Source organism: Gobius niger (assembly GCF_951799975.1).
Source record: "Gobius niger genome assembly, chromosome: 17".
Taxonomy (NCBI): domain Eukaryota; kingdom Metazoa; phylum Chordata; class Actinopteri; order Gobiiformes; family Gobiidae; genus Gobius; species Gobius niger.
The window spans coordinates 28,528,361-28,552,537 of record NC_136868.1 but is presented as its reverse complement, the minus strand read 5'-3'; the positions used below and the strand labels follow the sequence as shown (position 1 = coordinate 28,552,537).

Here is a 24,177-nt window from a genome sequence, read left to right as displayed (position 1 = left end):
AACAGTCGTCTTTGTGGAAGTGTGACGCCCGTCAGGGGAGAATTGTGTCATCGACTTTTTCTGACTTTGACACCTCTTTGGAGAACTGATCATAAAGCTCTCACTAGATCCAGAGAGGGTGGACTCTACCTCTTCCCTGAGAAACTGGACAGGAGCAGAGTGTGGTCTGGACTTTCTGTTCTGAGTCAGGTCCTGCGTGTTTGCTGTCGGATCAGATGCAGGCCGTGGTTTTGAAAAATGGCTTTGGTGTTCAGAGGATCTAGCCATGGTTCTTCTGATCGCTTCTTCCTCCATTTGCTCCTGCATAAAATTTCTCCTCAGAAAGAGCATACTAGCAGTTGGAGAACAGTTTATTTCCTCGTGGAGCTTTGTATTCTCTGCCAGCAATTTTGAAGATTGGTTCATGTGTTCAGAGGTTGTATTCGTTTTCCTTCTGAGCGCTTCCTCTTCCATTAGCATCTGGATAAACTCTCTCTTCTGAGAGAGCACGCTAGCAGTTGGAGACGACTCTGTATCTGAGTGGAGCTGAGTATTTTTTGCCAGCAATTTTGGAGATTGGCTCATGTGGTCAGAGGCTGCATTCATTTTCCTCCTGAGCGCTTCCTCCTCTATTACCATCTGGATAAAAGCTCTCTTCTTAGCGAGCTTGCGTTCTTTACAAGACACTTTGTTCCAAAGTCCTGTAAAGAAATTTTTCACAGAGGCTTTCACACTGCTCGAGTCACCTTTAGTCTGGGACTTCCTGTCATCTTTGTACAGGAAAGAAAAGTTATTTCTGTTTGGCGGGTAGACTGAAGGTGCATAGAAAAGGTGAACAGGAGTCTCTTGATTCTGTTTGCCACGGGGGCTAGACTCTGTGTTGGGAAGGACTTCCTGCTTTTCCTTTCTTTGGACTAGATGTGATTTGTTAAGGAGTGTCCTCTGTTGAGAAGGAGTCAAATCCTCCTGCTGTGTCAGATCGTCGAACTCCTTCACCTCCCACTGTTCTGTTTTGATAATGCCATTGACATAACTCTCAACAGTCGTCTTTGTGGAAGTGTGACGCCCGTCAGGGGAGAATTGTGTCATCGACTCTTTTTGTCTTTGACACCTCTTTGAAGAACTGATCATAAAGCTCTCACTAGATCCAGGGACGGTGGACTCTACCTCTTCCCTGAGAAACTGGACAGGAGCAGAGTGTGGTCTGGAGTTTCTGTTCTGAGTCAGGTCTTGCGTGTTTGCTGTCTCACCAGATGCAGGCCGTGGTTTTGAAAAATGGCTTTGGTGTTCAGAGGATTTAGCCATGGTTCTTCTGATCGCTTCTTCCTCCATTACCTCCTGCATAAAATTTCTCATCAGAGAGAGCATACTAGCAGTTGGAGAACAGTTTATTCCCTCGTGGAGCTTTGTATTCTCTGCCAGCAATTTTGAAGATTGGTTCATGTGTTCAGAGGTTGTATTTGTTTTTCTTCTGAGCGTTTCCTCTTCCATTAGCATCTGGATAAACTCTCTCTTCTGAGAGAGCACGCTAGCAGTTGGAGACGACTCTGTATCTGAGTGGAGCTTTGTATTCTCTGCCAGCAATTTTAGAGATTGGTTCATGTGTTCAGAGGTTGTATTTGTTTTTCTTCTGAGCGTTTCCTCTTCCATTAGCATCTGGATAAACTCTCTCTTCTGAGAGAGCACGCTAGCAGTTGGAGACGACTCTGTATCTGAGTGGAGCTGAGTATTCTTTGCCAGCAATTTTGGAGATTGGCTTATGTGGTCAGAGGCTGCATTCATTTTCCTCCTGAGCTCTGTCTCCTCTATTACCATCTGGATAAAAGCTCTATTCTTAGCGAGCTTGCGATCTTTACAAGACACTTTGTTCCAAAGTCCTTTAAAGAATTTTTTCACAGAGGCTTTCACACTGCTCGAGTCACCTTTAGTCTGGGACTTCCTGTCATCTTTGTTCATCCGGCTTTGGTGTTCAGAGGATTTAGCCATGGTCCTTCTGATCGCTTCTTCCTCCATTAGCTCATGCATAAAACCTCTCCTCAGAGAGAGCCTACTAGCAGTTGGGTGATAATTTGTCTCTGGGCTAACACCACTGACACTTCTCTCAAGCCCATCACAGGAGAAACTTGTCCTGAACTCTTGTGGTCTTGGGTGGGTCGGTGGTCTCTTGGTTTCACCGCTCCAGCCCAGCTCAGAGGGAATGGACACGTCTGTAACCTCAGAGGGTTCCTCAGAGTCTGAGAAATCACTGTTTTCTGAGTCTGAGACATCCATGTCTTTGTTAAATATTGATTTGATGAAAGCTGTGGCCTTGTCGACAGGTTTTCTGAAGGCTGTCTAAGCGCTGTCTTGGCGCTTGTGAAGGCTTCTGATATGTCCTGGCTGGCAAGGTGATTACCTGGTATCCCAGGTAACGGAACTCATGATTCTAGGTCACATGGCTTGCCATTGTTGCCATGGTTACACCATCTCAAGAGCACTATTGGTTGGTTTTCAGATTCTAGAATGTGATGATGTCACAGTACTCAGTGGGAGGCAGGAGCTAGTTTTAATTTATGAATTACAAAAATGCTAGCTAAGATCAGCCACTGGGTCCATGATCTCTCTGTACAAGACCAAAAATGTCCTCAAAAACGAAATAATTTTACCTCTATATAATATTATAGACCTTTAGAACCCTGTGATGTCACCTGAAACCTATTTGCCCATATATGGTCATGTTCGAAGCAGCCAGAAGTGTTGAATTGAGTATAGATACAGACGGCATCTCTGGAATTTTTTGAAATTTTGAAAACAGTTCAGGGGGAAAACCATTTTGAAAAAATCTAAACTTTGTCTAATTACTACTGTCTAACTAACTACTGTAACAAATGCTGAATTATGAATATAGTTTCTACTAAATAAAGAAACAAAGACATGGGGAGGAGCAAAGTGGTTTAACAGCCCATAAATACATGAATAACGGAGAATGCTAACTTCATGCCACATGTTAGCATCGGGCTAATGCTAACGGTTAGCTAGCGCTTGCTACAACTGCTGTTTTTTCACTTCTACTGAACAATCTGCTGAGAGAAAATATCCATATGGGCCCGATTTACATTTGACTTTATTTATGTGATAAATAAGATAAGATAAGATAAGATAAGATGGTACTTTATTGATCTCACAGATGGAGAAATTGCATTCGATGAGAGAGCATCCGGCAGCAGCACCCATTCAGTGCGCACCACTCTTTTTCCACTCTTTTTTTTCTTTGGTGAAAGATCGTTGTGTCGCGGCCGCCATCTTCACTGTTTTGGTCACAGGAGGAGCACTGGTTGATGGGAAATCCGTAGACCAGGGGTGTCAAAGTCAAATGGATGGGGGGCCAAATGAAAAATTTAGGAACAAGCCAAGGGCCGGACTGATCGAATGTTCATTGAAAAAAATGTAATGACCGCATATAGTCTAGTGATCCCCATTAAACAGACTGAAAACCTAAAAATATACTACTATATGATCAAATAAATAAATAATTTCTTATGGCTCTGTCAGTAAATTTTAATTTTGAACAAACACAAACTTTTAGCATACAGCCTCGCTTTGTGATTTGGCTTTTCTGAACAGGGCCTGCCGAGATTTAAGGCCTCGTTTTAATTCCTCCACCTTCTGTAGCCTCTGTTCCATGTCCATATCCTTGGCTTGGTCCGCGTGTTTTGTCTCATGATGCCGTCTCAGATTAAACTCTTTCATCACCGCCACACTTTCTCCACACAAAAGACACGCAGGTTTTCCAGCTACCTCCGTGAACATGTACTCCGACTCCCACCTTGTTTTAAAAGTCCGGTTCTCAGTGTCCACCTTCCGTTTTGCCATTTTTAAGGGTAGACTATCTGAAAGTTGACTTTTGAAGTGATGCTAATGTCCGCTGATGAATAATGAAAGGAAGTGGCCTCCCGCTCGGAGCGCCACCGTTGCATTGTGGGAAATGTAGTGCGTTGGTGCGTGTAAAGTACCTGGATGCTGCTGGCGTGCAGTGACCTGCGGGCCAGTTCTAATAATAACATTATATAATCCCAGGGGCCAGAAAAAACCCTCTCGCGGGCCGGATTTGGCCTTGACTCTGACATATGTGCCGTAGACGATGACCACGGCGGTGGAGCTCTTGCGCTTGGCCACGATGTTCTTGGCCACACAGGTGTAGTTGGCCGTGTCGGACAGACGCGCCTGCTTGATGATCAGGTTGTGTCCAATAAGTTGATATTCAACCAGAAAATGGCTAAAAAGAGGGAAAATTATGTTTCTCTAAAGATTCTATTTTCCCCCTCGGCGAAGCCACGCCCCCTTCTGTGACGAGATGCGTCTGTATCTATGGTGTGAATGAATAATGCAATGTAAAGCGTCTTTGAGTGTCCAGAAAAGCGCTATATAAATATATACCGATGCATTATTATTATTAACTATGAATATGTTTTTCACCTAAATAAAAGATACACAGACATGGAAAGACCTCACAAAAATAACACTTTTACTTACACACAACTTAAATGAAGAGGATTTAGCATTTAGAACTGAGGCCTCTTTTGAACGCTAATTTGTTTCTGAGGTAAATTTATGAATGTTTTCTTGCTGATATCACCTAAATGTAGCCTATGGGTATGGGACATGTCAAAATGGCGGCCCGCGGGCCAAATCCGGCCCCTGACTTGTACAGCATGACTTCCTGAGTATGTCAAAAAGAGAAAGTAAGTCTCTATTCCTGTGTGGAGTTATGGATTTTGAAGGAAATAACCAGTATGCTCATTCCAGCCACTAGGGGGCAGCTTAGACTAAAAAAAGGAAAGAATTCCACACATGTCCAGCAGAAGGCACTGACATAATAAGAGATAGGATATAAGCATAGCCAAGTGGTAAATGGACAGTCTGCCCCAGGGCGGCTGTGGCTACAATAGTAGCTCACTACCACAGTGTGGAGTGAATGAATAATGACTACAGTATAATGTGTACTATGAGAAATTTGTGACACAGGCTTGTAAAGCGCAATACAAGTGTGAACCATTATTATTACAGTCCTGTTGGGCTTTTCACCAAATCAGCACCATTTTAAAATCACAGCTCAATATAATTCATTTATTGGAAAACAGTTTTCTCTATAGTATTTTCCTGTTTACATTATAAACACGCGGACGCACATTGATAGTGTCATAGGCGGCCCACGGCCCGCCAAGGAAGCTAGATTTTGGCCCACAAACCCAAATGAGTTTGACACCCCTGGTTTATCAAATGGAAAGAGCAGTCTTATGACGGGACACTCAGCTCTAATGAGAGACTGATCAGACAGCTGAGATTGGAGTTTATAATTATAGCTTTATAATGATCATGGTTGCACATTCACTATGATGACGTTGTTGTTTTTCCAAAATAACTTTTTCTTCATATTTCAGTTTAGATTTAGCCAGATCACTGCTATATTTTTCTTACTAATATCGCATTTAAAAAGCTCCCAATTTTTATTAAACAAAACCTCTTACTGAGCCTTATGCCAGTGAAGTTGGATTAGTCTGCTGATTTATTGTTTTAAATCACTAAAGCTTTCAACAAAGAGCTATTCATTTTCCAATAAAAACAAAAAAATGTATATCACCAGTCTAAAGCTCTATAATCAGATTAACGGTTGAACAGATATGAGTCTTTGAAGCAAAATGAGTCTGGGAGGAATTGTGCATGCATTATCTTAACATTCTGCACAAACACCTACAGCACCTTTCACAATCAACACAAACTCATTTTTGCACTCTGTGGACGTCTCTAAAATGGGACACGTCAAACTCAGTCTCAATGCGAGAAGTGAAGGGAAGTCACAGAGGACGGAATACATTAATCCAGCCATAACAAGTAGCTAATATGTATAACAGGTGGAAGCATGTATTTCACACCAGGAGGAGGTTCTCATGGTGCCGAGCTGCTGATGAGGACATGTTAACGCCTTATGCTGCCGCTTTGCCTTTAAGTTCATGTTGTGTGTGTTTTCAGTGGAAATTATCCTTGAGGTACAAAACTTTCTCGACAGACAAACTTTTGATCTGTCAAAAAATAACAATTATGTTGTATTTTAAGAAGACAGAAGTGTGTTTTATAAATCAATTATCTTCCACTCAAGCTAAATGTTTCCCCAAATTATTTGAGGACAAAGAATGACACTAATGAAGACTATAATTGTAATGTGTATTTAATGTAAAGTGCACCTGCTGGAGCAAGAGCTAAATCTGGCAAAAAGCAGCTCATCTTTGTCTGCTCATCTCATGTATTTGTAAATCACAGAGCTGATCTAAACCAGCGGTTCTCAAACTTTCTTACGGCAGCCCTCTTTATTTATTTATTGGTCATTTCTCAGGACACACCGCCCTCTCCTTTCCTTCAGATCCGGGTCAGTCACAAACAATGATGTTATTGGAGCGAGTCTTATTGTTTAATGCTTTGGGTTAAGCTAAGGTCCCGTATTCGATTCCTGCCCGGGGCCTTTCTGTGTGAATTTTGCATGTTCTCCCCATGTCTGCGTAGGTTTTCTCCAGGTACTCTGGTTATCACCTTTAAGAAAACATGCACAATAGGTCACAATAAGTGAGAGTGTGTTTGAGAGAGAGACTGGGGGACATCAGATGGAAATTAACCTTATTATTAAATTAACCTGGGGCGACAGTGGCACAGATGGTAGAGCGGGTCGTCTCATGATCGGAAGGTTGGGGGTTCGAATCCCACCTCCTGAAAGTGCACATTGTCGTTGTGTCCTTGGGCAAGACACTTCACCCACATTGCCCCCAGTGTCTGTGAACATTGGTGTATGAATGAGAGTATGAATGGGTGAGTGGATCCTTGCTGTAAAGCGCTTTGAGTGCCTAATGTAGGTGGAAAAGCGCTATGTAAGTTGAGACCATTTACCATTTAACCTATGGCTATAATCCAGCCACACAATATATATTTAAAATGCAGATAAAAGCCCTTACAAACGTGTGAGATGGGCAAAAATCCGAGGCACTCTGAAGTGAGATAAAAGTCCTTTATTACAGAGTAGTGATGTGTCGGTCGCGAACGATCCGGCTTTTTTGATCATTTCCGCTGCTGCCCCACGAGGAGCTCAAAGTGAGCCGCATAAGGCAACGAGTTTGAGAAATAAAAGTCCTAATGAAATAATAAACAACGGTTACAGAGAAGATCACGTTGAAGCTAGACCTCTTTCACTACTTTAGTTTTTTTCCCCTCTTGCGTGAGGGAGAGATAGGCAGAGAAAAAGTTAGGTGAATGAGAGCAATAGAAGCTTAATTCGGTCGTGTTTTTTTTTTCTGTGATAAACTCCATAGAGGGAAATATCGATGTTATATTGTTTGAAATAGGGACATTTTCATTAAAATGATGTCCATTCGGAGAGCATTTACTTTATTTAAAAAAAACAAAAAAAACATAATCGTTCAAAAGAGCCAGTAATGGCTCTTCAAATGAATGAATTCGAATGAACGGCTCTCTTCAAAGAGCCATAAGTCCCATCACTATTACAGAGGGACGCCCACGCGTTTCGATCCTTCACAGGATCTTCGTTTTTTCCACACATCTGACCCAGTGCAGCGCTCTCTTTTGCTACCTTTACCACAATATATATTTAGGCACTAAGGCTAAGACTGAGCTAAGACTCTGCTTAGCTCACCTAAGCAGAGTCTTAGCTCAGACTCTGCTTTTAATCAGCAATTCCACCACCATCCAACAAAAGTCTCATTAATCATGCCGGATGTCATTAAACAGAAGGACCACGTGGATGGTGTTTTTTAAGTCTGTGTGGAGGGTTTGCTGTATGACGCAGGACTCCTCACGGGACATGGCAGTGGACATGTCTCTCTGCCAGCTTAAATGGCAGCAGCGACACTGTCTGTGGGTAAGACACAGCCGCTGCCGATGTGTTTGCAAAGCGGATGAAATAAAGTCGTACTAATTAAGTGCATCGCGTCTTTGCCCTTTGACTCCGTCTCTTTCGCATGTGAAGAGAAGCGCCCAGTGCTTTCTGTGCCATGGAAGAAGTCAACATAGATAAGAAGTTGAATAAATAACGATGCTTCTCCACAGAGTGTTTCTGTCATTTACCACAGACAGGTGCGTGATCAGCCTCTGCCTGCACAGCTGTAGGGACGAGACTTGAGGCGTGTTATTGGAGGAACACCTTATTCCTCCTGTTTCCTTTGTCTTGTTTATATCTGCAGTAGACTTGTTTTTGGCCTGATTTACATGGTTTAGGCCTGAGTTGGTCTATGGCTAAATATTTACAGAAAATGATACTAAAATGACTAAATACCAGCACCAGCAAGTCATAATAGAACATTTAGAGCAATTTACAAAAGGATAAAGTTGAGCTTCTTATGTGGTCACTTGTGGAAATGCTCACCCCTTCCCCCAGGGGGTCCCAACTGAGGGAACCTCTGATCTAGATTATTGTTTCACATTCTTATTGACTTTTTACAAACAAAACCCAAGCAGGAAAGTTTCTGTGACATAGAAACATGGATAAACACTTTGGTAATTCATACATCATATACATTTTGGCATCTTATTTTTTCAAGAGTTACATACTCATACTCATTCAATAACTATGCTTTTTCAGTCAGACTCTAGTGCACAGTGATTAAGCCTCATTCGGCTCCGTCACTGGCTTCTTTATGTCTATAAAACCGTCCTTGGCAAGACCCACCTCCTACTTGTCATCACTCCTCCATCTCACACCCTGTTGCACTGGTTTAGCTTATGATGTCACTGTCTTCTCTCAAGATCAGAAGTAAATAAACCAAATTAACTTCAGAGACAGGCCCAACTTTTTATTTTTTTATACCAAAGTTTGTTCAGTTCTATGACGTGTGAGAACATATGCTTCTGAGGCCCAAAGACATGGCAGCATTTCTCATGGTTCGGAGGTGATAATGAGGTGACTCTTTCATTATCACATCCCACGACATGTGCTAATGTGACAGAACAGAGCTTTTGTTAGTACTGCGACTGACGAATCCAAGAGGGTCCGAACGCAGCCGATGGAGAGTCACCGTTTTCAGCTTCATTTATTGAAATGAATCTCTATATGAAACCTTTAGTAAACGTCACTATCCTTAAGGTTAAGATTAGGGTTAGGTGAAGAGTTCATTTGATATTAAGCCCCTGGTGGTTGAAACATGTTGGTTTGGCCATTTAAATGAAGCCCCTCGTGCTGTTCGTATTTGTTTGGAGTGCCTGGGTTTGCTGCTATTTTTTAGGTGTAGGGTTTGTTTGGATTAGTTTAAGGTAGCGTTGTCCTCTGAAGGTGACGTCATTTCCTGTGGAGGTTTGGAGCTCCACTAATAACGTGTCCATTGATCAGCTGCATCCAGACCCTTCTTAATAAATCTGAATAAAGTTGTTTTTATTGTAATAAACACGGACAAAACCCTCTTCAACTGCACTGCCCATTTATCAAAATTACCTTAAAATGAAATTTTAAACAACATTGCGTCACATTTCAAACAATAAAATAAATAAAAAGTTTAAAAAAAAAAAGTAAGCTAAGAACTCAGTAACTCGTGCCACTAGAGGCCATAAGCGCCACTGCAGGTGTCGTAGCATGTTACGTTTTTTTACTTATTAATTGTCCGTGAGAGTAAATGTTACGCTGACAGAAAAGACAAGGGGAGGGAGGGATCTTGTACATCCAATTCCACAATGGAGATCATTTTTATCACTCAAACCTGGCTGTAAATACGGTTTAAGTGGTGCTAGCCCGCAGTTAGCTTTGCCTGTTAGCCTGCTAGCTTCTTCTTCGTGATTCCATCAGTGTGTATTGACATCATCATGGATGTAAACAGATTGTAGCAATGGGCTAATTTCCTTCGTCGTCCACACTCACCCTCATCCTTGCCTATTGTACAACGGGGACAACGTGCAAACTCCACAGAAAGGCCCGTCTGACCGGGGGTCGAACCCAATGGCCGCTGGCTGCCCTGCTTTTTGACCACAAACGTGGGGGCCGCCATTGCTCCGCCGTTGCTGCAGTACCTCCATATCGCCGCTAGGCCCCCATTGAAAAGCATTGGACTTTAGACACGTTAAAAACTACTTTAAAGCCTGGTTTCAATTGTTTCAACGCTAGACTAGGCTAGATCTTCCTCCTGAGATAACGCTGGGTTAATAACAATATATGAAACCAGGCTGGTTTTCGTAATATGATTTTTTGAAATCCCGTATTTAACGAGGCTCGGACTGTTAGCATTGGAGCAGCGCGAGCTACACGTCACGCAAGGGCCGAGTCTACGATGAAAATCCCGCCCGTATGTCCTTTTTAGGAACATGCTTCGTCAGAGCTGGGGAGGGGGAGCCTGTAAATCCGCCATGAATTGCCCCACGGCCGTGGTCATTCTGGTAAACGGGGAGGAGTGAGCATAAGACGTCCATTATTTTCTACAGTCTATGGTCGAACCGGAACCTTCTAGCTGTGAAGCACGGGCGCTAACCACAGCCAGACATGTTTGACTGTGTTGGCAATGGGCTAGAGCGGGTCAAATTACCGCTCTCGCCCCGGCTCTGCTTACTCAAGTTTTAGAGTTAGATTGTATGTTTTAAAATCAAAGCTCAGGCCCCGTGTATATATTTATGTATAATATATTTGTATAGCAAGACAAGTCCAATATTTCCCTCGTGTTTCCCAGTGAAGTGACTGTGTCCAGCAAGTGTCCAGATATTAGTTCTGCCGAGATGTAGTATCTGACATGCAGCCGCTGTCCCACAATAATCCCAATCCGCCACCGCATGTCTTATAATGAAACTCGTCTTTACAATGCGATGCCATGGACTCACTCAGCTCGGAGAAATAAAGAAATAAATATGCTGCTGGTCTGTCCCCACATCTCTGTTTTATACACTTTTATTATACGGTCGGTCATAGAGGGCGGACTGTGGTGGTTGAAGCCAGTTTCTCTGCGTCTCTGTGTCATTACCAGCTGGATATTAGAAGGAGGCTTTTCTACTGTGTTTTAAATCGGGCTATGACGATACACTTTTGTCACGATCTGATACATATCACGATATTCAAGGGCCGATTCGACACACTAAGTAATTATGAAAAATAATGTGTTTACCTTAAAGGGACTAGATGCAAGGTGGTCATTTTTATACTCACTACTGCCACCTCAGGTCTAACGCGTAACTGCAGCATCTACATTAAACTTGTGCGTGACGGCACTTCGGAACCGAAGTAAGAGTTTTTTGAGTGACGGTGCAGGATTTTAGAGGCAGTTGTGGTGAACAGGTCTGGGCTCATTCTACACATTAGGACAGGCTGGAACATGCAGGGGGAAGAAAATACTTCATTTTAACATTTTTAAACTTTGTATCTAGTCTCTTTAAAGCTGGACTATCTGATTGTTCCTGTTTAACCCGTGACATTGTTAGTTTTGGCCTGAAACTAATTTCTAGCTGTTACTATCCCTACTGCACATCCGACAGCAAATTAATGACATACACATTTCATGTCCGTTTACAGTTTTGAATGGAGGCAAAGTGATGTAGGTATGTATGTAATAATTTGCTCTAATTCAAATTCTACCTCTATCATCCACGCTTTAACATGACTTTCGCCGTGGAATAAGTGATTCACTCTCTCACCGCTGAAATATTATGGAGGAACAAAGCGAAGCACGGGCTAAATGAATCAAAAGGCCTCACTCCACTGTGCAGTCAGCGTGTCAGTCTGAGTGAACACATAATAATAATATTATCATAATTATTAGCTCTTGAGTTTGTGACACACTTTTAAAAAAAAAGTAAATGTACCTGTAGGCCAAAGATGATGGCGCATCAACTGCCCTTTGTTATAGCCTCAAGGCACAGATTTGTTATATAGCACTGCTTTAAAAACACTTTGTTATGTCAGTCACTGACTATTTCTTTTTTTCTCTCCATCATGACAATACAGTAACTTTTTTGCGTTTGTCTGACCTATGAATAGCTGGCTGTTGAGTTGCAGGTGGATGTGCCCGTCCGTGGGTGCTCGGTGGGTGCTGGGCGGGTGCTCATCCACCCTGAGCGAGGCCTCTTTGACGTTCCTCTCCGCCCTGACGCGGTGCCAGCGGTCATCGTTCAGCGGGGCGGGGCTGAGGACGCGGACCTCCAGGGGCCCATTCCCCACGTCGAGGGAGAACACCACCTCTGACGGCGCTGTGGAGACATTGGTTTCTGTTGTGTTTAGTGGCCACGACATGTGCACAAGACCCTTCAAAAGCAGAAGACTGCAGGTGGAAGGGGAGAACAAGACAACAAGTGAGTGATATCAATGTGAAACCTTTGCTGTCAATAAATAATGGATAGAGTCAGGAGCTTTCGGATATCTCGTCGAGAGTAAATGTATAAATGACTCTGCTGCTTGTCCACTTTTGTATGTGCTCGTCATTTTGCACAATAGTAAAATTATACACAAAAGCTCTGGGGACTCATTTCAAAAACTGCGCCTGAGATTCTGACTATAGCAAAACAATGCAAAGTCACAAATGAATGAGATTTGCCTAAACAGGAGCCAAAATGGCTGATTTGCCTGCCACTGGGATCCCACAGGAGGCATAGACCTCTGCCCCAGATCACAGGCGTTGGCACAGTGCACTGTCCCATCAATCAAACATTCTGTAATACTTCTTTAGAACAAAACAATAATGTACACTTTTATGCTTGTATCATACAAAAAAGTAATGTTTATTTGTGTATTATTTGTATGTTTTTTGCTCATTTCTGGGTCAGAGTTGCTTTTTCCTTGGTGAGCATCAGATTACGGTCAGGCTCTCACATTAACTGTGCTATCGTCCAGCCTTTCACCACGCAACAACACACGCTACAACCAACAAGCTCCATGACAAACCGTAAAAACAGTGGGTTAGGGGTTAGGGGTTAGGGTTAGGTTTATGGAATATCCCGATGACCTCCCTCCCTGTTCATGAGGGTTAGGGTTAGAGGTTATGGGTTAGGGGTTAGGGGTTAGGGTTAGGGGTTAGGGGTTAGGGGTTAGGGGTTAGGGGTTAGGGCTAGGGTTAAGGGTTGCGGTTGGGGTTACGGTTGGGGTTATGGCTAGGGGTTAGGGTTGGGGTTACGGTTAGGGGTTACGGTTAGGGGTTATGGTTAGGGGTTGGGGTTACGGTTAGGGGTTATGGTTAGGGGTTATGGTTAGGGGTTGGGGTTACGGTTAGGGGTTACAGTTAGGGTTTATGGTTAGGGGTTGGGGTTACGGTTAGGGGTTACAGTTAGGGGTTATGGTTAGGGGTTGGGTTTACGGTTAGGGGTTACGGTTAGGGGTTACGGTTAGGGGTTATGGTTAGGGGTTAGGGTTGGGGTTACGGTTAGGGGTTACGGTTACGGTTAGGGGCTAGGGTTGGGGTTATGGTTAGGGGTTGGGGTTACGGGTAGGGGTTACAGTTAGGGGTTATGGTTAGGGGTTGGGGTTACGGTTAGGGGTTACGGTTAGGGGTTATGGTTAGGGGTTGGGGTTACGGTTAGGGGTTACAGTTAGGGGTTATGGTTAGGAATTACGGTTAGGGGTTAGGGGTTACGGTTAGTGGTTATGGTTAGGGGTTACGGTTAGGGGTTATGGTTAGGGGTTACGGTTAGGGTTAGGGTTAGGGTTAGGGTTAGGGGCTAGGGTTGGGGTTATGGTTAGGGGTTGGGGTTACGGGTAGGGGTTACAGTTAGGGGTTATGGTTAGGGGTTGGGGTTACGTTAGGGGTTACAGTTAGGGGTTATGGTTAGGAGTTACGGTTAGGGGTTAGGGGTTACGGTTAGTGGTTAGGGTTAGGGGTTACGGTTAGGGGTTATGGTTAGGGGTTACGGTTAGGGGTTATGGTTAGGGGTTAGGGTTAGGGGTTACGGTTAAGTGTTACGGTTAGGGGTTATGGTTAGGGGTTACGGTTAGGGGTTAGGGTTAGGGGTTATGGTTAAGGGTTACGGTTAGGGGTTAGGGTTAGGGGTTACGGTTGGGGTTATGGTTAGGGGTTAGGGTTAGGGGTTATGGTTAAGGGTTAGGGTTAGGGTTACGGTTAGGGGTTAGGGGTTACGGTTGGGGTTACGGCTAGGGGTTATGGTTAGGGGTTACGGTAAGGGGTTAGGGTTAGGGGTTATGGTTAAGGGTTACGGTTAGGGGTTAGGGTTAGGGGTTACGGTTGGGGTTACGGTTGGGGTTATGGTTAGGGGTTATGGTTAAGGGTTACGGTTAGGGGTTAGGGGTTACGGTTGGGGTTATGGTTAGGGGTTATGGTTAAGGGTTACGGTTAGGGGTTACGGTTAGGGGTTAGGGTTAGGGGTTAGGGTTAGGGGTTATGGTTAAGGGTTAGGGTTAGGGTTACGGTTAGGGGTTAGGGGTTACGGTTGGGGTTACGGCTAGGGGTTATGGTTAGGGGTTACGGTAAGGGGTTAGGGGTTATGGTTAAGGGTTACGGTTAGGGGTTAGGGTTAGGGGTTACGGTTGGGGTTACGGTTGGGGTTATGGTTAGGGGTTATGGTTAGGGGTTAGGGGTTACGGTTGGGGTTATGGTTAGGGGTTATGGTTAAGGGTTACGGTTAGGGGTTACGGTTGGGGTTACGGTTAGGGGTTAGGGTTAGGGGTTACGGTTGGGGTTACGGCTAGGGGTTATGGTTAGGGGTTACGGTTAGGGGTTAGGGTTAGGGGTTATGGTTAAGGGTTACGGTTAGGGGTTAGGGTTAGGGGTTACGGTTAAGGGTTACGGTTAGCGGTTAGGGTTAGGGGTTACGGTTGGGGTTACGGTTAGGGGTTAGGGTTAGGGGTTATGGTTAAGGGTTACGGTTAGGGGTTACGGTTAGGGGTTACGGTTGGGGTTACAGTTAGGGGTTAGGGGTCACGGTTAGGGTCACAGTTGGGGGCTACGGTTAGGTGTTAGGGTTAGGGAAACTAACTGTGGGAAAAAGAGAGAAAGAGAGAGAGAAAGAAGTTAAAAAACATTGTCAAGCGTAGAAAAAGTGGCCTGAATAAAGGAACACAATGACGGATGTGATTCGAGGCGTTCTGTCCATTACTTTCACGTCCCTGAAAAATGGATGTCATTTGCATAAAACCTTTCTAATTCCTGGGTGTTTTATCGTGGAGATATTTGAGTGAAAGCTGAAATTAAAGCTGAAGGCTGCTCTTAAATGAAGCCGCAGTAGCTTTTGAGCGGCGCTGGGGGAGAGACAAGATAACGCGGCGCTTTCCTGTGCGTTAGCGTTGTCCCCTTCTCTTGAAATGCTACTCAAGTAAACACAACGGAGTAAAGATTACGGACACCATGAGAGGAAAGTGCCCCACATGGGTCAGAGACAAAGCGGTGTTGGTGTGTCCCTGTGAGGTTTACGCCCACGCCGTTTTAGCCTCGTAACCGCTGCTCGCGACCTTACGTGAGTGTTTTTTTTCCTCCACTGTGTCCTCATCCATCTTCACGTTAAAAATACCCCGCGCCCAAGGCCAACGCGTGACTCCCGCTGACGCACGAGCGTTAACAAACATCGTTCCTCATTGCGGCCGCGGTGACACGGAGACAAGAGAGGGAGGTTCACGCCGGTGCGAAGGCAAACTTGTGTCCCGCCGAGAGCCTGCTGCAGCGGACGGTCCGGTTTGAAGGTTTTGCAGCAGCGGTTCTTCAACACTGGCCTCCAATGCAGTCGCTCGACCCACACGTGACTTAGTGGTCTTCGCAGATCACAAAGTCATGTGCTGGTTTGCTTTGCTCAGGTGCATTGTTTTCAAACGATTCGGTACATTTTTTGTTTCAGACCCATCAAGGTGAGACACTGACGACTAAAAGGGAAAAATACACACATTTTGAGGTATCAATTTGAAACTTTTGCTGTACGTTACTCATATAGATATGACGGGGGAAATGTATTTCATGTTTTATGCATAAAAATGCTTAAAAAAATTGCTTATATATTATATTATATATATTATGACCAAATCTAAATGCACAGAGCCAGGTTTCAAATGATTTTGTTGATATACACTGGGAACATTTTTCACATTTCTGCCTAAATTGGTCACTAAATGTCTGATCTACATATACATGTATTTTTATTGGCCATAACATGTAAACATTCACATATTCAGATATTTAGCAGAAAAACCTGAGACATTCACAACAGCGTGGAATAAGTAAGTGAACCCTTGTATAAATATCTGTTGATCCTTCATTTGCAGCAATAGCTGCTTTTCTGTAGTTGTAGATTAAACGCTCACAACGATCAGGATGAATCTTGGACCATTCCTCTTTACAAAACTGCTGCAGTTCAACGAGAGTCAGGGGGTGTACTTATTTATTCCTCCCTGTCCTGTGAATGTTTACATGTTATGGGCCATAAAAATATGATCAAATGTAAATGTCTGGGTGGTATTAGTTTAAGTAGACACTGTTTACTCATTTGTATGATTTTGATGGAGGTCAGACCACATTTTAAGATCAATTTAGGCAGAAATGTAAGAAATTCCCAACGATGTTTAGTTACAAAGATTATTTTCTTAGGGGATTTTGGACCTTGTTTAGTTTTAGAGTAAGTGAAGAAATCTGTAAAAGTTAATACTTTGCAGTTCAAAGCTCAATAAACCAGGCCAGTTATTACAAAAAAATCACAATGAAAAATCCTCCAGAATGTTGAGTCCAAGACTGAATAGTTTGGCATCTGTAGGAGCTACTAAAGTTGTTGTTGCAAGAGTGTAAAGAAAGCGGGCCCTGTAGTTTTGTAAACATCTGCACATGTGCCTGTGCATTTCTCCAGTCTCTACCCACAGCTGCCTCCCAGAAAGGAAAGTACTTCCATAGTACACACGTGGATACAAACATGTCAATATTTGTGAGTGAAATTGATATTTGAGAAAAATGCCATCGACGAAGAAGAAGAAGAAGCAAGAAAAAGAAGGAAGAAAAACAAGAAGAAAGAAAAAGAAGAGGAAGTAGAAAGAAGGAGGAAGAAGAAAATAGAAGAAAGAAAAAGAAGCAAGAAGAAGAAGAGGAAGTAGAAGGAGGAAGAAGAAGAAGAAGAAGAAGAAAGTAGAAGAAGAAAAAAGGAGAAAGATAAAGAAGCAAGAAAAACAAGAAGCAAGAAGAGGAAGTAGAAGGAGGAAGAAGAAGAAGAAAGAAAAAGAAGAAAAAAGAAGAAGCAAGAAGAAGAAGGGGAAGTAGAAGGAGGAAGAAGAAGGAGAAGAAGAAAGAAGGAAGAAATAGAGGAAGAAAGATGCTCTGTCCCCTTCAGAGCATAATTTGTCATTCTAATTTGCAATCACTGTCAGAAAAAATCCCAATGAGATATTTTCCCAAGATTGTTTTGGCCTATTTTTCTCCATTGCAATCTCGCTCTCCGGGCAATCACACTCTGATTTTCCATGATGCCAAACTATGCCAAGCTACTACTTTAAAAGAAGAATTTCAAACTGGGGAAAAGAAAACCCCCACAGGCACTTGTTAATTCGGCCCCGGATACGGCCGTGTTAACAACTATAATAAACAGTGAGAGCCATTTGAACACCAGCTGTCTCCCTAACTGCAGTGGGAGACGGGAACGGAGGCTCTCACAAAGCTCCGCTCCCCCCAAAGGGACGGCGGAGACATTTGTCATCGTCTGCTAAAGCCGGCGAGTGTGTGTTGGTGCGTACCACCGACTAAAGTGGCAAGTATTACAGACATGATAGTTATTCTGCGCAGGAGGGATGGCGCGTCAAGCTAAGCGGCAGCCAGTGTAACATTTTTTTTTTTTTGTACAGTGAGATGTTTTCAGGAGCTAGGGGAGGATAAAAAAAATAAAATAAAAAAAAAGCAATTTGGAGGAGGAAGGGGGAAGCAACTTGCGAGCTGGAGATAAGAGTTTTGAAGAATGCGGCGCTGAAAAGATCCGTTCTTGGTTTTATTAGCGAGTATACGGCGACAGGAAGGTTGCAAAGACGAGGAGCTGATCCAAAAATATATTGACAGGAAAAAAATAAATAAAAGGTTTGTACACGGATCAAAGCTTTTCAGATCTCATTTCTGGATTGTGCCTTTTGACAGCCAGAGGTTTAGCTCACTAAGAAAGCTGGTTACCTTCGGATCAGAGATGGATCAGGGGCCAGAAACGACTTTAATCTGACTGCTTTTTCCAGTGATGAAGGTTCATCGATATGGAATTGCAAACGAGGTTTTGACTACTGCAATAACCTGTCCTCAAGAGGCTGTGGTTTTTTCTTCTTCTTGTGATAGATGTTCGACCAATCAGAAATGTGGAGCCTCTGATCTCAGCTGCAACAGATAAAAGGTTGTCTGACTTTCCATAAATCAGATTCTAAAGTCTTTAGATAGACGCTATTTTAGTCACGTGGCTGTCCCCCAGGGGCAGGTGAAAGCCAAACTCCTCCAGAAGAGGGCGCTGTCCATATAGAACCAAATATGTTTTTGAAAGTAGATTATTGTGTATTGTTCAAACATGGGGCAATTTGAGTAAGAATATGTGGTTTGACAGGGACTTCCTTCACTCATCATTTTAGCAGTTCCAAATATAAAAATCGCAATTTGAATATTTGTCAGAAAAATCGCAATTAGGCACAAGAAATCTAATGAAGTAATCAAATGAAAGTTTGCTCTGCCCAATCCCGTCAGACCTTGGAAGCTAAGCAGGGAAGGGCCTGGTCGGTGCTTGGATGGGAGACCGTTTGGGAACACCAGGAAGCCTGGGTGAATGTAGTGAGTGAGTGAGTGGTTGGTGGTAGTCGGAGGGGCCGATGGCGCAGACTGGTTGCCTCGCTTCCTTCAGTCTATTCCTTCCTTCAACGAATAGTGCAATGTAATGTTGAGTGTCCAGAAAAGCGCTATATAAAACCAATGCATTATTATTATTATTCCTGTGTGCTAGTATTTTGTTGTTTTCCTCAGTAAAAACATTTGCTTCTTCTTGCGTCACTAAGAGTAATGTCACGTTTTCAGCCTGAGCGCCACGGCACAAACATAAACAAGACGGAGAGAGAAGCGCGTTCTCTTGCTGGAAATACTACATAGTCAATATTTATGAGTTTGTGTCAGCTGAAGATGACCATATAAAGGTTTGCTGTACACTCTATGCGGACAACAAAGTATTATCGAGCTTCAAAAACACTACATCAAATAAAGAAACATTCCGAGTTGCAGCACGGCAGCTCGAGTCATTGTCAGTGTCAGGATATGAGACACGGCTGTAATCTTTAAGGAAAATGCATTGATTTAGGCACAGCACGAGGTGAACAGTCGTGCATTGAAGTAATCAATATCAGTAATGAGCGCCCTCTAGTGCAGGAGTTCTCAACAGGGTCGCTGTGGGAAAATTGTTAATAATAATAATAATAATAATAATGCATTGGTTTTATATAGCGCTTTTCTGGACACTCAAAGACGTTTTACATTGCACTATTCGTTCACTCCATACTTGGTGGTGGTAAGCTATTATTGTAGCCACAGCTGCCCTGGGGTAGACTGACGGAAGCGAGGCAACCAGTCTGCCCCATCGGCCCCTCCGACCACCACCAACCACTCACTCACTACATTCGCTAGGCTTCCTGGTGTTACTAAACGGTCTCCCATCCAAGTACCGACCAGGCCCTTCCCTGCTGAGCTTCCAAGGTCTGACGGGATTGGGCAGAGCAAAGGCGGTATGACCAAACTGTTGACTTAAATGACGAATCCAAATGGGCTAATGATCAAAAATCATTCAATTTAATTGTTGGAATCAACTGTAACCCAAATAAGATACTGGTTTCATCTGAGGGGGCGTTCCGTTATTCAGTGCTGACCGCGTGTTTGACAATGTAAAGCGTGTTCTCATGAAAATATCGAAACAGTTGAAATTTTAACATTTCTCTGAATTTTTAGTGGACGGCTGAGAAACATCCTGTTAAAGTCTTCAATCCAAGAACCAAGCTGTTTAAATGCACACACGATAATTAGCAAAAACAATGTTTTCCTTGAAACTTTACTTGAAATGCAGGTATTTAGGCATTTAGCCTCTTCCCATGACGTTTGTACCTGTCCAGAGAGGAGAGAGGAGGAGTCGAGGCCACAGGCAGACAGAGGATATTGTTCTCTCTGTTTTGCACTTTTCTGCATATTTTGTAACATACTGATTATTTTGATTTCAAGCTGAATGTTGTTTTAGCGATGTTGGAAGATATATTTACTAATAGTCAAAATAGTACAATTTAGGCCTTTAGCTTCTTCACCAGCCTGGGCTAAAATTAGCCTGGCTATCGCCAGACAAAATATCACATTGGCCACAGCCAATTGTATCAATTGTATCCGATGACGTATGACTTTCGAGCTAAACTATTTAGAACACTGTGTAAAGCTTGATCCAAAGATGGCGTCGCGTCTGCAGCTGTCATGTTGGATCTGTAAATAAACTTTTTTTTAATATACTTTTATCCCTAAACAAACTACAAGCTTCCGTATATATCGAATGCGTCATCGTCTTGCCGTCCCTCCTCGTTCTTTGAAGATTTCGGCCATGGCTGTTGAAGTTCGAAATCATTCGAGCGCACACAGCAGCATGGGTATTCCCAGGCCAGGCTAAAATAAGGATCCAAAAAGAATAGAATCTGGCCCCTGACAAGAATTAAGCAGCTGCAGCTTATGCATTATTGAATAAGGACTTTTTTAAAGGTTATTCTGGCCAATATAACCTGTATCATCATCATCATCATCATCATCATCATCATCACCATCATCATCATCATCATCATCATCATCATCATCATCATCATCATCACCATCATCATCATCATCATCCTCATCATTGTTCCTGAATTAAAACCAACATGTGAGACACATTGTCACAGAGGACATTAGGGTTTATTGTGTAGATAAGAAGAAGAAGAAGATCTTTATTTATATAGTTCCTTTCACAGACATGGTCACAAAGCGCTTTACATGAGACAGTTGTACAGTCACTCCATACTCGGTGGTGTAAACTACGTTTGTAGCTTCAGTTTCCCCTGGGGGAGACTGACGGAAGCACTGTCACGACTGCACACGTCTGCACCAACGGTCCCTCTGACCACCACCATACATTCACTCACACACTCATTCATCCAGGCAGGTGGGAATCAAACCCGGACCTTCTCGCTGTGAAGCGAGAGCACTAACCGCTGCGCTACCGTGCCGCCGAAATAAAAGAAAATTGGGGTGCTGCGGACTGTGGGAAGTGCATGTAGGGGTGCCCAGACATGAAAAGGTTGAGAACCACTGCACTAGTGTTCAGATACAGTCACTCACAATCAGGATAATCTCACAGTTGGCAACGGCTAAATGTAACAAATAAAGTGACGCGTAATCTAACCCTGGTGTTGACACTTTTTCTCATTTCACACAAGGTTTTTTTTTTTACTCTAGATCCAATCATTGAACACTTCAGAGTCTTTTTGCATTACTATAACATTTTGAAATAATACAAAGCATTAATAGACCTATTGCATTTCACACTGCACCAAGTAGTTTGTTATAAACCTATTTTCAATTTAGCTTCAGATTTTAAATTAGGTAATGTTGGGTAATATTAGGGCTAAAAAAGTTGTGATACAGTAAAACAAAACTAAAAGTGTTATAACTGCAGCATTTAAAGCTCTAAAATGAAGAAGCGCTAGGAGCACATGGCTAATTATTATCTAAGCCGACGTTGCTTTTAATCTATGTTCTTGATGTAACATGTGACATTTCAGGAAAACCGCTTGGGTAAATTGTTGTTCGGCTTGGGTTCCTTAGAGATCTTCGCGGCCAAACCATTAAAGCGGAGTCACAAGGATAAAAATATATATATCGCTAAAAATAATCTGATGTCACTATTTTCATTTGATCATCCAGCTCTGTGATCAGCCTGAGGCCACGCAAACTTATTTCCCGTGAGCTTTGTCGCCAGTTTACTCCCATTTTATTTTTCGTCACTCTCTGTGATGGACAACTATTGAAATCCCCGCTCACATGAAGTGCATCGACTGAGCGGGAAATGCCCAATAAGGTGAATTACAGACCAATGAAAGAAAAACAATGTGAAAGTTCATTATTTTAATACCTGAACCATTATCTTGATGGGTTTACATGGGGGAAGGAAAGCTTTGTTTGGCCTCGTTAATGTCTGAACTTTTATAAACAGCAGCCCAGTTAAAGACTATAGGCTTATAATCGGCCAACTGTGAGAGTCCATTATTAAGAATTATTTTTGTCTGCTGCCCTAAAAGTGTCGTAGCCCACGAAATATCTCCCAACTCTCTCCAATTTCCTAGCGTGCCACTGCAGCTACAAGGTAAACCGGCCTCCAGAAAGGAATGAAACAGTGCGGTGTCTTTGACTCACATCTCAACTCGATGCGGATGAAGTCCTTGATTCCCAGGTTTTCCAGGAAGACTCCCGAAGCAGACGTGGTTTTGAAGAAGAAGGAGATGTCGGCGTTGAGCTCCCCGTGGAACGTGGGGAAGTGCAGGTAGGACGTCTCCTTGTCGAAAAATGCAGCATTCCAAAAGTTCTCTGTTCAAAACACACACATTTCATCATGTTAAGACTCAATCGATGTGTTATAGGGCTGCACTGTTTTAATAACATTATTGCACATTTTCTGACAAATAGTGGAAGGGTTATTTGTAGGGATACTTGTGGATTAAAATTGTTTTCAGTCCTCAAAATGGTAATGTTGATTTATTAACAATTACAAAAATATTTAAAGCCTTGAATGTGAGGATGATTGGATGCCCCACCTTTGAAACAGCGAGCTAACTTTGTCCCGCAGAAGCAAAGACAAGTTCTGCACCTTCTCCATCTCACTCCCAACACGCCCGCCACTGTGCACTGTATACCATATATACCATATATATATATATATATACCACACCACCTTTGCTCTGCCCGATCCTGTCAGATCTCAGAAGCTAAGCAGTGATGGGCCTGGTCGGTACTTGGATGGGAGACCGTTTGGGAACACCAGGAAGCCTGGGTGAATGTAGTGAGTGAGTTAGTAGGTGGTGGTGGTCGAAGGGGCTGATGGCACAGACTTGCTTCCGTCAGTCTACCCCAGGGCAGCTGTGGCTACAATAGTAGCCTACTACCACAAAGTATGGAGTAAATGAATAATGCAATGTAAAGCTTTGAGTGTCTATATAAAACCAATGCATTATTATTTATCATGTAAACACAAATACAGGCAGGCATAGCAAATGTTGTAACACAGTCCAGCATTATGAAAGAAGTTTTCAAAAGAGTGTGGACCAATAAATATCTGAGTGTTCAGGATTCACTACTGAACACTCAGTCGTGAACCCTGGAGTGTTCAGGTTGGGGGGTGTTCAGGGTTCACTACTCCACCTACTGATGAAAATAAATTCCAGGGTAGCTCATTTTATTTCTGTGGAAAATTAGCTTTGCCTAGCTCAAATAAATAAATAATACAAGGTTATGTGGGTGACAGTGGCGCAGATGGTAGAGCGGGTCGTGATCGGAAGGTCGGGGTTCGAATCCTACCTCCTGGAAGTGTACACTGTCATTGTGTCCTTGGGCAAGACACTTCACCCACATTGCCCTCAGTGTCTGCGTACATTGGTGTATGAATGGGTGAGTGGATCCTTGCTGTAAAGCGCTTTGAGTGCCTAATGTAGGTGGAAAAGCGCTGTATAAGTTGAGACCATTTACCATGTGGTTTGAATCCAATACTGATGGATAAGCACTGGCAACATGTAAGAGAATATACTGATGCTACTTTAACAGAGGACAATGCTAACAATGCTAACAAAGGTACTGGCGTTTTTATCTTGACCCTAAAGTCTAAGGTCACATTAATCAAAACAAATAAAAGTAAAGAAATAATGAAAACAATAGACCAATTAAATTATATTTTAGTGATATTGTCAATTAGTTAACATAAATTATACAACAAATTACTATTGGTCAAAAAAGTACAATATTCCCCACTATTATGAACGCAAAAGTGTCCTCTTGTGCAATATTTACATCCTACATAAAGTTTTAAAGTTGTAGTCCGTAACTATCCACCAGTAACTCAGTGTCTACAGGCGCACAAGAGAAAACAAAGTTTGTTAGAGGTTAGCTAATCCAGCAGGAACAGGACAGGAGCTAGCATAGCCAAACCGTTTATGATTATGATGCTAGTTCTTCCATAGCGACTACCTCCTCTCCAACTTCCCCATCCTCTTACTCAAACACGCAT

General features: G+C 43.0%; 1 protein-coding gene across 1 annotated transcript in view; it reads right to left on the bottom strand.

Annotated features, from left to right (window-relative positions):
• The window catches only part of LOC306977344 (contactin-associated protein-like 4), a 330,278-nt gene that overhangs the window by 52,693 nt on the left and 253,408 nt on the right, over nt 1-24,177 (bottom strand). The window contains exons 16-17 of the mRNA XM_079575645.1: nt 22,317-22,487; nt 11,953-12,171 (exon numbers count right to left, since the gene is read on the bottom strand). Of these exons, the coding sequence (XP_079431771.1) occupies nt 11,953-12,171; nt 22,317-22,487 (390 nt within the window). The remainder of the gene's footprint in view (nt 1-11,952; nt 12,172-22,316; nt 22,488-24,177) is intronic.